Source organism: Ursus arctos, unplaced genomic scaffold (genome assembly GCF_023065955.2).
Source record: "Ursus arctos isolate Adak ecotype North America unplaced genomic scaffold, UrsArc2.0 scaffold_4, whole genome shotgun sequence".
NCBI lineage: Eukaryota > Metazoa > Chordata > Mammalia > Carnivora > Ursidae > Ursus > Ursus arctos.
In genome coordinates, this window is record NW_026623056.1 from 30,653,508 (window position 1) to 30,668,411 (window position 14,904).

The window sequence follows — 14,904 nt, forward strand, 5'->3', positions numbered from 1 at the left end:
ATGCGAGGGTGCCTGTCCATTCCTTTGCTCAAACTGAGATTCATCTTTAAAAAAAAAATCAAACTGATATTTTTATATAGTCCAATCTCATTAACATTTTATTCTTATTTTATTTAGAAATTCTTTCTGTATCTTAAAAATAGGTAAATATTCTAATATTTTCTTCTAATAGCTTGATTTCCCTTTTACATTTTACTCTTTATCCTTTACGTATTTATCTTGATGTATGGTGTTCACTGACTTTTTTAGTTAAGTTGGAAATAACAATACCTTTTATTTCAGTACCATCTACTGAATAATCCTTTTTTCCCCTACTGACTTTGAAATCATCTTTATTATATTACTGCATTCTTATAAATTCCAGCATCTGTTTTTGGACCATGTATTGAGCTATCAGTTTTGAAGCTATTTTTTAAATGCTATTTTAGCAACTGACATGTATTTTAATATTTGAAAGAACAACTCATCCTCCCTAATTACTTTTCTTTCTTAGTATTTTCTTGGGTGTTATTGAATTTTATTCCTGTAAATGAACTTTAGAGTTAATGTACTCATGTTAAACAAATCCTGTTGGGATTTTAAGTGAAAAATCATTAAGTGCTGTAAGTTAATTCAGAAAGAATCTACCTTGTGATAATACTGTCATCTTCCTATACAAAAATATATCATTATCACCTAGCAAGTCCATTTCATCTCTCAGTGAAAAGATTTGGGGTTTTCATATAGGTCTACAAATTTCTGAAAATACTATAAATATAAACTTTTTATAGCTTGTATGAAGGAAATCATTTTTACCTATTATATTTTTCTAACTAGTTGTGTTGAGTAGATTTTTAAAAGCCATTTATTTTTGTATGTTTATTTTTTATCCAGCTATTTATTAGTGTATGTAGTTAAAGTTTATTCTTGTGGGTTTTCTAGGAAGCCAGGCATCTGATCTTAAAATCAGTGATAACCTTGTTTCCTTCCTATTGAATGATCTCTTATTTTTGTTTTAGGTCTTGGTTTGAGTTTTTCTAGAATGCTTGGGATAATAGTAATTATACTATTTGAATTGTGTGTATCTCTTAGTTTATTTTGGAAGCAGATAATATTATCTCATAGCTCTTTGAAACGATTCTGGATGGGATTCATTTGGATCATATAGGCCCAGTGGCAATACTATACCTCAGCTGGCAGTAATTTAGGAAAACAGTTGTAAAAATAACCCTGAGCATTTGTAGATGGGGGTGCAATGATGGTCAAAAGTACCCACATTCCATGCAGTGTTTCTTGCTTGTAAAATGATGAAGTCTAGGGGCACCTTGGTGGCTCAGTCGGTTAAGTATCTGCCTTCGGCTCAGGTCATGATCCCTGGGTCCTGGGATCCAGCCCCACATCGGTCCTCCTGCTCAGCGGGGAGCCTACTTCTCCCTCTCCCTCTGCCACTCCCCCTGCTTGTGCTCTCTCTCTGTCAAATAAATAAAATCTTCTTTAAAAAATAAAATGATGAAGTCTAACAAAATGGAGAAATCTTTGTTTCCCTACCCTGCAAGACATATTTTAGGACTCCCTTGTATGAGAGTTAGAAGCAAACTCAACTTACACACTACTTCCAAATCCTGAGCTCAGTTGAGCTTCTTCTTACCTAACACTTTGACAGTAAGTGGGATGAAAATTGCAGCTGCCTAGGCTACTTCAATGTTAAATGAAAGAACAATAATAATAAAGTTAGAAAGGAATAATTGCATTGCAAAAAATAAACTAAGAAAAACAACTATACTACCCAGAAAGAAATTGTCATGATAACAGAATGAAAACAGTACCTTTGGTGCTGCTACTTCTAGGAAGGAAAAATTCAAAAGATTCTATTTTGAAGTCACTGTGTAAATGTAAAAAAGTCTGTCATTTCCATTCATTCCATTCATCGTAATTTTCTCCTGACAGTAACAGTTCTCACGTGTAATTTTTGCCCTTTTAGATTTTCATTTTTTAAAGTACAGAGCTGCCTGTGACAGAGAACAAAGTCCCCTGATAAGGCTGCAATGTAGACATGCCTGTGAAAACCGGCCTACAACTGTACCCCCCAGGGACAAGTGTCTCAAGTAATGGCTTTAGTATTCAGTTCCATCAGTTGGATTGAATTTTATGAAGTGAAAACTCTGTAAGACAGTGTGAGGACTTCAGGCTTCCTTTGGAGCTTACTGAAATGACTATAAAACGACTCCTATTTCCCAGAACCATGCGGCTTTCTTGCCACATGGGTTTTTGTTTGTTAAAAAAAAACAAAACAAAACTGTGTATTCCTATGTTGTCAGGGTAAATTCTTTTTTTTCTTTTTTTAAGATTTTATTTATTTGAGAGAGAGAAAACAAGTGGAGGGGAGAGGCAGAGGGAGAGGGAGAAGCAGGCTCCCCACTGAACAGGGAGCCCAACACGGAGCTCATCCTAGGGATCCAGGATCATGACCTGAGCTGAGGGCAGATGCTGAACCGACTGAGCCACCCAGGGGCCCCTGTTGCTGGGGTAAATTCTTGATGGTGATGTTGATAATATTAAGAACATATATATGTTGATGGGTTACTGAGTGGCAGGCACTGTTCTGAGTGCTTCTCAAAAATTGTCAAATTTAAATAGTTCTTAAATATTGCAGATTTTTATCTTTTAGATAAATGTACTCCTGTAAAGTCTTCCTGCTTCTCAAAGTCAGATGACAAGTTGATGAAGTAGATGAGTTAGGATGACTCTTTGACATACACCCTCCCCTCTGTTACGTCTCTGCCATTCTAAGGTTATAGGAAAAAAGAGAGGAGGGGGGAAAGATGGTCACGATAATCCTAGGTAGTTCAGGCAGAAATGGAGGGAAAAGATAGAAGCTGTTGAAGAGTTTGAATACCCTTCTCCTCTTACTACTAATTCAGGTAACTTTTGAAGTTAATGTTAAGAATCAGAATTAGTGCCCATTACTGAGCATCTGCTATGTTTCAGCTGTTGTGCTAACTGATTTACGTGCAGAAGGTCTGTATCAAAAGGATTTCATGTTGATCATAATCAGATTTCTTGAATATTAACTTTCCAGTGTGCATTGAAAATATTCTACTTGTTACCAAAAAAATTCATTTTATCACAATTTGGAAGAATAGTTCTTATATAAATGAGTCATGCCCACAATAACGAACCATTCTGGACAGACAATAGACTTCTCTCTAAGCTTTCCTGATCAACCCTCTTCTCTGGGTCTTTGCCTTTTCTTATGTGTCTATGGCACAGAATTTTGCTTTTAATTAGGTAATGCCTCAAATTTCCTATTATTCTGGCTAAAATTTTATTTTTGTCTAAATATATTCTCAGTTCAAGAGTATTACCTCTCTCTTTTATGTTCTCACAAGCCTGAGCACAGTGCTAGTTACAAATTAGGTACTTAATAAATGATTCTGAAATAAATGAGTTAATGAATAAATGATAGACTTTAAGTTGCCATTGGCCACTTAATGATTCTGAGGAGCTATGTATGATACATGTGCAATATAAAGTCAGAACATTTTCAAAAGATGTCATTGCTTCTTTTCCTTTCTAATCTGAAGAATAGCTCTCAATTTTTGGTGTCAGGATCCCTTCACACTTAAAAATTATTGAGTTCCCCAGTACGGAGAAGATGAGCATGGCCCTTGGATAAGGATGACATACAGCTTCATGAAGCATTCCATATTTTCTGTAATATTTAGAAACGCAATGGATGCTGTACCTTTAAAAAAATTATTGAGTTCCCCGATGAGCTTTTGTCAATGTAGATTATATCTAGTGGTGCTTACCATATTATAAATCAAAACCGAGACAGTATTAAAATACGAGAACATAAATACATATTCCACTAGTTGTCAGAGCAGTGACATCAACTAATGTCATGTAGCTTCTGGTAAACTCCACTGTACACTCATGAGAGAATGAGAATGAAAAATATCAGAGTATTATTGTGAAAATAGTTTAGACCTCACAGACCCCTGAAAACATCTTGGAATTAATAATCTAAAGTATACCACTGGGGCACCTTGGTGACTCAGTCAGTTAAGCATCTGCCTTCAGCTCAGGTCATGATCCCAGGGTCCTGGGATCGAGCCCCACATCGTGCTTCCTGCTCAGCGGGGAGACTGCTTCTCCCTCTCCCTCTGCTGCTCTCCATGCTTGTTCTCTCTTTCTCTGTCAAATAAATACATAAAATCTTTTAAAAAAATAAAGTATACCACTGGATTACTGAATCAGGCTATACTAAGGATAGTCTTAAATCTTAAGGTTGAAACCTTGTTTTATGTTAAATCATGAGTATTGTGAGTATTGTAGATGGTTCTATTTATGTAGCAGGTGCAAAATTAATTTTTAGTTAATGTTAAATGATAGTTAACATTTTTTTGGTTGAAATTATCTTCATTTAAAAAAAACAACAATATTTGGAAATTGTGTTCAGTGTACATTTAAAATTGGGTTCTTTTACATTGCAGGTCCTCAGTTTGAAACTACATGTGGTTATGTAGAAGCTACGCTTGAAGATTTCCTGACCTGGACCTGTGACCAGCCTACTATGTCTGGACCGTTTAGAGATTACGATCATTCCAAATTCTGGGCTTATGCTGACTATAAATACTTTGTCAGCCTATTTGACGACAAGGCAGATATTTTCCAGGTAAGGCAATACATTCCTTTTAATCATGGTAATAATTTATTCTTGAGGAAAGATCACAAATTAGAACCTCTCTGGTACCCTATTCCTTCACTGTCATTTCTCAAAAGTAGTCACTGTGAGTCTTAAGTATTTTATCCACTCAAGCTAAAAGATTTGCTCAGGTGAAGTGTAATGTTTGGCTCACATGGATGACCAGCCTTGTCACTGGTTTCCTACTCACCAAACTTCTTACACACTCTCTCGTTCGCCTTTGAACAGTGCCTGCCTGGGCTGGTTTGGAGTATATGGGAAGCGTAGATTGTGTATGGAACTTTATTTCCTCCTGACCTACATATACGTTTTTATTCTGTTAGGCGGATGGAAGTACGGCACTGATTATTACTTGAAGAGGCGTTCACGAAATCCTGGAGGCATTCCAGGCTTCTGCTGCTGCCATCCCTCCCTGCTCTGGGGGTTAGTACAGGTTAATGGCCTGAGGCAGAGAGCGCTGGGCTCCTGGTATTTGATTGCAGAAGTCCTGCAGAAGCATGGGAGTGTTTGCAGAAGTAAGAATGTGGAAATTCTTTGTCATGTGTTGACATAACTGACAGCAGAGTTTGCAGACTACCATATCCTCTTTTCAGTGTTTTCTACCTCAGACTGCCAGCTTATTTTGTGGGGTGATTTCACAAACTCCCTGTTTGGTTTCCGTGTGTGTCTTAGGCATGAGGCAGGAATGGGAGTAGTTCCAGGAAGCTGTTTGGATGACTCTGCCTTACCCATAATCAGGTCAGGGCTCCAGAGTCCTTTATCCTGCCCCTGATCCTCTGTCCAGAGAAGTATGTCATCACTGCAGGCTGTCATGCCCCCACTACCCGGCCCCCTGGACTGCTCTCCTCCTGCCCATCACCATCACCCCCTCTCTGGACTTTCCTCTCACATAGACTGATAGTCTTAGGCTTTTTTTAATACTTAGATTCCAGTTAGTTAGCGTACAGTGTAGTGTTAGTTTCAGGCGTACAGTGTAGTGATTCGGCACCCCATAGATCACCCAGTGCCTATCACAAGTGCCCTCCTTAACCCACACCACCTATTCCTTTTCCATTCAGCCTGTAGTTTTCTTTTTCACTTCAAGTCAAGGTGTAGATGCTGAGGTTTACATAGTTATTATAATACAATGATCAATACTTTGTAGCTTTAAAATTTTTTTTAAATGCCTACTTAAATTTTGCTTTTTATAAAAAAAGGAAAAATGTATCACTTGTCTCAGAATTGTTAGTTGAGTATATATTTTTCTCATAACCATGAAAGAATGCATCCATTTTCATTGAAAACATTCAGTAGATGCTTTCTGAATCCAAAGTCTATACCAAATCTATATACTCATTTTTAAGTGATAATTTTGAGATAATTTTTTTTAAAAGATTTTATTTATTCATTTGACAGAGAGACAGACAGCCAGTGAGAGAGGGAACACAAGCAGGGGGAGTGGAAGAGGAAGAAGCAGGCTTCCAGCAGAGGAGCCTGATGCGGGGCTCGATCCCAGAACCCCGGGATCATGCCCTGAGCCAAAGGCAGACGCTCAACGACTGAGCCACCCAGGCGCCCCAGAGATAATTTTTTTTCTTATAACATTATCTGTGATCACTTTATGAGGCTTTAACCCTGGAACTTTTAGATATCATAGTTAACTTTTAGAGTCGTTTATTGTATTTCTTGTACTCTCACCCATCATTAGACTAGTACTTTTGTACTCCATATTTCAGGTAAAACATTGTGTAATAGTAATATTTATCAAGTACTTCTTATACTTGGTGCTTTTCTAAGTGCTTACATTTGCTATCATCACAGTAACCCTATCATATAATAATTGAAAGAGGCACCAAGAAGTAAACCTTTTCTGAAATTCTACAGCTAAGAAAAGAGTAACCCGGGCAGTCTGTCCTGCAAGCTGTAACTGCTGCACTGTATGCATACACAGGGTCCGAATACATCTAGTTCTTTAGGGCCCCACAGCTAGAAGTAAGGACTTCCATTTCTGCTGAGTCTGGGCTCTCTCTAGCTTGCATGAATCTCTCATCTCTCTCTCCATCAGTCCTTCCATCTCATCCCAGGCATGACAGCACTGGGCAGGCACATGTCCTGTCCATTAAGTGTGGATATAAAAGGCCTTTTGGTAGTGTGCCGGAATTCTAATTGAACCTTATAGAAACCTGATGTTTTCAGTTGAATGAGTTTTTGGTCAGCTCACATTATGGTGATCAATTGGATTAGAACAGGGGAATCTGCTATGAACAACAAAATTCATAATGATTGTATCATTTTTTATCTCAGAGATTTCTGAGCACCAAGTCTTACATCACAGGTACCTAAGTTGTTTTCCTTTTACCGCTGTAATTCATTCATTCACCACGTCTTACTACTTAACTGTTTTAAGCTTTCTTCCATCTGTTATAAAATGGTGGGTAGTTAAACATTAAAACAGATAAATTTTTTAAATTTTTATTAATTCATTTAAAATAAAATCTTTGTGTGTGAACATAATAACATTTTTATGAAAATAACTATATTTTTGAATGAATAAATGTTTTAAATGTTATAAGAGGAATGGCATTGTTTTACATTTTTGCAAGTCTTGTTAATGTCTGGCTTCATAGAAGACAGCTGCATTCCATCTGCTTCTTTATTCAGTCTATTACAATTAAATTTGTTGGTTTGTTTGAAGTATATGAAGAATGTGTTGCCTCACACATATATGTGGCTGCAAAAATAGGACTATTTTAGAGACTTTTTGAGGTAATTGTGAATTTTTTTTTACACTCCACCAACCTTGACAGGAGGTAGTTTCTTAAAGGTTTGTTTGTGGCAGTAAAGAATCTGAACACATACTCAATGAACTCTGTAGTTCCATGATAAAATCCATTGGTCCGTCTTGCATGGAGTGGCTCTTTTGTAATGCCTTTCATTGGCCACTGGGAAAATACTGGTTTACTCAGTTATGTAGATCTTCCAAATGTTGACACATTTCCATATACTTCATTTTTAAAAAGTGACATTTGTTAATATCACGATTCTCATCAGAAAAGTCTTTTAAGTATTAAGAAGGTTTCAAGCTCATGTGTTTCATGATACCAGTTTCCAAAATCACTTTCATTCTGTTCAAATATTTTCTAATTCCCCTTGTGAAGTATTGTTTGACTTACGGATTATTTAGAAGTATAATGTTTAGTTTCCAAATATTTGGGGATTTTCTGTTTTCAGCTATCTTTCTGTTGTTGGCTTCTAATTTAAGTCCACTGTGGTCAGAGAACATATTTTATATGATTTCAGTCCTTTGAAATTTATTGTTTACTCCCCAGAATATAGTCATTCTTGATTAATGTTCCAGGTGCACTTGAATAATATGTATTCTGTTATTGTTGTGTTTTATAAATGTCATTCAAGTCAATTGTTTGAGTCTCCTGTATCCTTACTGATCTTCTGTACACTTGTTCTGCCCTTTATATAGAGAAAGGTATGGAAATTTCCCAACTATAATTGTACATATGTTTCTTTTTCAGTTTAGGTTGGTCAGTTTTTGTGTCATGTATTTTGAAACTGTTATTAAGTTCATATACATTTAGGATTATTATGTCCTCTTAATTGATTAATCTTATATCATGATGAAATGATCCTCTTTCTCCTGGGTTTTTCCTTGTTCCGAAGTCTACTTTGTTTAGTTTGACGTCGGTTAGAGTTAACATGAAAAAGGAATACTTACTATATGGTTCCATTTATATAAAATTGTAGAACTTGCAAATAAATTTATAGTGACCAAAAAAGATCAAGAACAAGGGGCTAGAGAGCGGTGGGTTACTAAGGATCACAGGGAAACGTGGACATGATCAAACTGTTTGCCATCCCGATTATAGCACTGATTTCTCACGTGTCCGTGTATGTAAAAATTCACCAGATTGTACACTTTAAATATATGCTGTTTATTATGCATCAATTGTACCACAATAAAGCTGTTTAAAAACAAAACTATACAATGCTGCCTGGTACATTTTGGTTCCACTGTCTTGACACCAGCAGTTTCATTCACCATTCTTTTTTATGCTATCAGTGCAAATGTCAACACAGAGAAATAGGCAGATACCATCTTAATAGTATTATGAACATAATTTCAGCCTTACAGATCCTTTGAAAGGGTCTCAGTGACTCCCAAGGGGTCCATGAACCACCTTGAGAACTTCTGGTTTACAACATCACTTCTGATAGTACTCTTTTTTCCTCCAGTTCTAACTCCCCCTGTAATCAATTCTAAAACAGTTTCTCATGAAGATACATTCCGAGTCATGCTATAGATTAAATATTGAAATATATTAATCATGTTCACAAAAATGTCACAACTTAAAATTCTATAAGAATAGCATTTAAAACTCTCCCCAATATGACTGATGTGACCTGTCCCCTAGGCATATGTCCCTGTTGTCTCCTTGCTGAGAGCTGGACCACTTTGTTCTCTCTCGTCTTCTGACCTTTGCTCATGCTCTTCTCGACTTCTATTAAAATGATACTTCTTAGGGCCTGGCTCAGATTTAGTCTTGGCTTCTCAACCCCTGTACCCGCAGCTATCCATCCCTTGCCTTCATTCCTGTACGTTTTATTTGGATTGTTATTTAAGTGGCGCATGACATAGAATGTTTGTGTCTTGTTTCTCTAACAATATTAGTCCTTTGGGAACAGGGACTATGTTTTATAATTTTTTGTTCCTCCAGACTGCTAACATAGTGTGTTATGTATTCCTCCAAACTGCTAACATTATGTATTATGAATACATAATAGGTGCTTGAATGATTACAGAAGAGAATTTTTTTCCTACTATTACCATTTCTTGTTTTGTTAGTTCTTTGGTTCTTAGCATATTCCAAGGAATGTTTTAATTTATACCCGTAGTTTCACCTTTGTCAAATTCTCTGTGGGTTCTAATTAATCGTAACATTTGTCAGTCTTGATAAGAATTTCTTAGCTCTCTTCAGCCTTCTACTAGTTTTATAAGTTTTTACTTATAAACTCTAAAATTGCCATCTGTTAACTCTTTTCTTCCACAAATTAAAATTATCCACGGATAAATACATAATATTTACATATACTGATAAGTAGTCTGGTAAATATACTGATATGATTGAAAAATATCTTATAGACTTAGAGGTAGCCAACAATTGTGATTTTGACACTTAACTGACTTTCATGTATGGCAAATGAAGTTAGTCCCATTATTTTTTAGTTGTCCATCACATCCTTGATGAATCTAAATAAAACTTAATTTGGAACATTTTGTTCTCTACTTCCCAAAAAAGGTAGGGTATTTGTAACAGTCCCACATAAAATTTCTTCCTCTCTCATTCATTGGTAAGAATCACAGGTTTTACCTTTTGTCATTATCAATGAGAATCATCATAATTGAAGCTATTTGGAGTCAACATATAGCAGAAAGGATTTTGCCCCAACGGTGTTTCCCAGGTAGATGCTATTTTATGTTGTGACTCAGATTGGCTGCTGTGATTCAGGAGCCCTGTTAAGTCACCGGGACACAGAATTGCACAAAATGTGTTACACGGTAGATTAGTTCTGACCTGTCTTGGACCTTATAACGTAGTTATGAGAGTATCTTGAAATTGAGCCAGGTGGTTTAGTAATGATTAAAAGGGTTTGATGGCCAGTGATGCTTTCTGATGAGGCAAATCGGTGTGTAAGGATTTGGGTGTTTATCCAAGCCTATCTGTCGGTAGAAAGCTAGCTACATCTTTCCTGCTCATATTACCTAAGGTAGTTTTCCTAAGGAAAAAAGAGCCTTAAGTACTTGCTAATTTATAATGTCCACTTATGGGGCTGTTTAAAACTTAAATTGAAGTATTTATCCTTTATAAGTTTCATATGTAATTATAATTAATTGTATTGTTTTAAAGTTTCATTTTTGTTGTTTTGACCAATACTGTGCTTTCTTTTTTTTTTTAGACATAGAACTCAATTATGGAATTATGTGTGATCAGTTTTTCTGTATTTTTGATATAGGCATGGAGAATTAATAGAATGAGACAACTTTTTATGTGACAGATAGAATCAAATTAACCACGGCCATGAGTCACCCAAACAGCACTGTATAGGTAAAAGAACAGTTTTGAGTTGGGGTGTTCTCAGAGCCTAGAGCTTACACCAACTAGCTCATACCGAATCTGGGCTCTGGGAACATGCCAACTCAAAATATACCATCTGTTAGAATGAAACAACTTAAGAATGGATCATTTTTTGGTGATTGGCTTTTTTGCCACTATTCTATATTATAAGCATCTTACCAGTTTTCTTTAGTTCTTTGGTTAAAACTAAAATTATGGAAGATTCGGTTACTTGTACAACATTTTTAAATGGTGTCTGATCTTGGCATAATTATTTAACTTGTTAATGGAAACAGATTTAGGAGTTACTCGGGTTCAGCATAAAAATAGGTCTAGTTACCTAGGTAAGTTACTCAGCAATCTTTGAGCATTTGTTATACTCACTGTGTTAGGCACTGGAGATGCTAACCTGTATAAAATAAAAGACTGGCCTCCCTGGGACTTTAAAGTAGAATGCAGAAACCAAACCTTAAGATGGAACAGTATAAAATGTGCTATTAGAGTTCAGTATTGTCCCTAACATGATTTTGTCACTTAGACGGTAGACATAGTTTTAGAACAGTATGCATAATCTAGAATATCAGAGTGTATGCATTTGGAATTTTTTTTTAATTCAACCAGAGTTTTAAAGTCTCCTATTTAAAGTATTGGGGACATTTTTAATTAAACAATTTTCAAAACTGATCCTCATTGCTGTTATGTTTACCTAAAGGAATCCAGTTTTTAATTATTGTGATTACAGAAAGTAGTTTGGTGGTTGCTTTGCAGCTAAGGGTAAAGGCAGGCAGGTTAACTGCACAGGAGTAAGGGGAACTTTTTGGGGTGATGGAAGTATTCTGTATCTTGATCATGGGTGTTGGTTACACCAGTGTATACATTTGTCAAAACTTGTTGAACTATACTCTAAAATGACTGCATTTTATTGTATATAAATTTTATCTCAATAAAATTAATTTAGGGGCACTTAGGTGCTCTATGGGTTAAGTATCTGACTCTTTGTTTTGGCTCAGGTCATGACCTCAGGGTGGTGAGATCATGCCCTGCATCTGGCTCCACACCCAGGACAGAGTCTGCTTAAGATTCTCTCCTACCCCTTCCCTTTCCTTGGTCTTGTGTGAGTGTGCGCGCTCTCTCTCTCAAATAAATAAATAAATAAAATCTTTTGAAACATAAAATCAATTAATTTTTATAAAAGACTTTATTTATTTATTTGAGAGAAAGAGAGCACAAGTGGGGGAGGGAGGGGGAGAAGCAGACTCCCCGCTGAGCAGGGAACCAGATGCAGGCAGGGCTCAATCCCTGGACCTAGAAATCATGACCTCAGCTAAAGTCAGATGCTTAACTGAGCCAGGCACCCAAAATTAATTTAAAAAGAAAAACTATGGATGGAAAAATATTGTTTCTAAAATATTTCATTATGTTGATATTCAAGCAGTATCTCCCCAACTCATATCTTCACAAGTGGCACAAAAATGCTTTGTCACCTCTCGTGCCCTGATTTTTTATTTGGGAAAATGATCACTCTATGTATACAAGAAATAAAACCATCGTTATTTATAAGTTATATGTTCAGAACACCATCACAAAGCAGGAAAGAGGAGAATAAAGTACCTGCCCTACTTTTGTGTTATAAACAAAGTTCATTTTCATTGGTCAGCCAGTTTTCAACTATGAGAGAACAATGAATTTTGCTTATAATGCTCATTCTGTCAGAAGCTGTGCTACATTTATTCTTATCCTGAAACCCTGTAATGTGTTATTTCCACTTGTCTCTCTTAAGGCATTCTTAAACTGCCAATAAACTTCCCAGATAGATCTAAGAAGCAGCTAGGAAGCGGGGCGATTACCTGGGGTTGGAGGAGGATGAAAAAGCAAGACTGGATTCCTGGTCAACTTCTTTAAGTACTGGAGTAAAATGTGATACGATTTTCTTCTAGAACTGCTCCTCCCCACTAGAGTATCTAACAAACTACCGAATTACAACAGCCCTGTGTTAGCACTTCCATAATAAATCTAGTCTTCCTCTTTAATTAAAGAGTTGATGATCTAGACCTTTTGACTGTTTCTTTTATTGTCTTTTGTCATTTTCATTGCTTATGATCTAGACATTTTACTCGTGTATCAATTATTTGGACTGAGAACATTTTTTTTCCTGGAAAAATGATGCTGATCTTGGTGGTTAGTTTTCCAGGCAAGCCTGGGGAAGCCTACTAAATTTATAATCTACTCAAGGAAGTACATAGAACTTTCCCTACTCCCACTGCAAAGTGTAAGAGTATGTCTTCAGGGATGCATTTCTCTGGTATGGGGTTTAGGACTAGCCAACTGCAAACCTGGGAAAAAGTGCCTGACAGAATGGGATTATTGGGGAAAGACAGGTTCCATGGACTAACCGCCTGAATCAGTTTGAATTAGGCCTGTTAAAAAACAAAATTCAACCCAGTAAATTTGAAGATCTAATTGGATTTTATTAAATAATTCATGAATTGGGCAGCTTCCCATCTAGCAAGTAGAAGGAAGCTCCACCGAGCTAAACAAAAGTTTTTAAAGGCAGAGAGAGTGTTAAAAAAAAAAAAAAAAAAAAATAGAGGGGCATCTGGGTGGCTCAGTCGGTTAAGCATCTGCTTTCAGCTCCCGTCCTGATTCCAGGCTCCTGGGATCAAGGCCTGCATCAGGCTCCCTGCTCGGTGGAGAGCCTGCTTCTCCCTCTCCCTCTGCCCCTCCCCACCGCTCATTCTCTCTCTCTCTTTCTCTCTCTCTTGCTCTCTCTCGTGCTCTCTTTCACTCACTCTTGCTCTCTCTCAAATAAATAAAATCTTTAAAAAAAAAAAGAAGAAAGAAGTTGATTAGCAAGGAATGCATTATTTAAGGAGGATTGCCCTCCTAAGCGGAGTGCAAGAAGTCTATTAGTAAATTTCCTCCTGTTAACCAGGAAATTCCATGTTGACTGGTTAAAGGTTACATTTCTCCAGGTGGGGGGTGAAATGCAGTTAGGTTAGGTATTAAGTCTTGTTTTACTGATTTAGGGCCTTCACCTAAGTGGTGGCCATTTTGAGCCTGCGGTTGTTGTTTTGTTTTGTTTTGTTTTTAACAGGTTTATTTGCTTATAACAGATAACCCTGAATAGAAGTTGCCTAACTAAATGCATATGGATGATTTTTTTCCCTCATGTAAGGCGAGTTCAGAGCTGCACTAGCCAGGGCTGTAATGGAGGCTTTGTCATACCAGAGAACCCATTTTACTGTCTCTCTGCTTTGTCCTTCTTAGCATGTAGCTTCCATCCTCAAGGCCATCTTGTATTCCAGAATAGCCATCACAGCTGTATCCCTGAAAGAAGGAGGGAAGGACAAAAGTCTACTCCCAGCTCTCTGTGTCACTTTTAAGGAACTTTCCCAGAGGTCCCAGCTAACAACTTCTCTTTAATGGTTAGAACTTAATCTCATAGCCCCACTTAAATGCAGGGGAGGCTGGAAAATGGGTGTCTCTTAGCAAGCATCTCCCTGAATACAGTTGGAAGATATTAAGAAAGATAGGCAGTTTCTGCCACACCCTGCTCATGGAAAGACATGAAAAATTAAAGCAATATTTATTTGAAAAAGAAAGTATAGTTATTACAGGGTATCTGTGTAGAGCGAGTATAGGGTCTGGGAGAATTGCAGCATTAAAGGAAGGGTTCCAGGAATGAGTCCTGCCCTCTGCACCATCATCCTTTGTGTATTGTTCAAGATGCTTAGGGCTAATGCCCATGCAGCAGGGGAAAGAGGCTTTTGAAGTTGGTGGAAGAGTAGTTCTCAGGCCGCTGTAAGGTCTGGCAGTTTCAAGGGGAGGTCCTATGGCCAGATGCCTAGGGCAAGATGATTGATGGTGATTTTATTTCGTGGTTAAATCTATAGGTTAGCAATATGCTATACTTCTCACTGCGGCAGAGGAAGGGAAAGGAGCAAAGTTCAGATCTCTCTCTCAAGTCCTAATGCATTATTAGCTCCTGGTTGTGGGATCAAGAAGATAGAATCTGCCTGTGGCTTTTTTTTTTTTTTTTGGTTATTAATGTTGTTTCAGGTTGACATCTCCAACCAGATCGTAAAGTTTTCAATTCAGTAATATAGATGT

At 37.0% G+C, this 14,904-nt stretch overlaps 1 protein-coding gene and 1 pseudogene across 2 annotated transcripts in view; both read left to right on the forward strand.

The window, feature by feature from the left end:
- HSPBAP1 (HSPB1 associated protein 1) overlaps positions 1 to 14,904 on the forward strand; it is a 58,396-nt gene that overhangs the window by 18,997 nt on the left and 24,495 nt on the right. For both annotated transcript variants that reach the window (XM_026494860.4, XM_057306511.1), the window contains one exon: positions 4,476 to 4,657. In XM_026494860.4, coding sequence (XP_026350645.1) covers positions 4,476 to 4,657 — 182 coding nt within the window. The remainder of the gene's footprint in view (positions 1 to 4,475; positions 4,658 to 14,904) is intronic.
- On the forward strand, positions 3,622 to 3,692 carry LOC113257349 (U6 spliceosomal RNA; annotated as a pseudogene).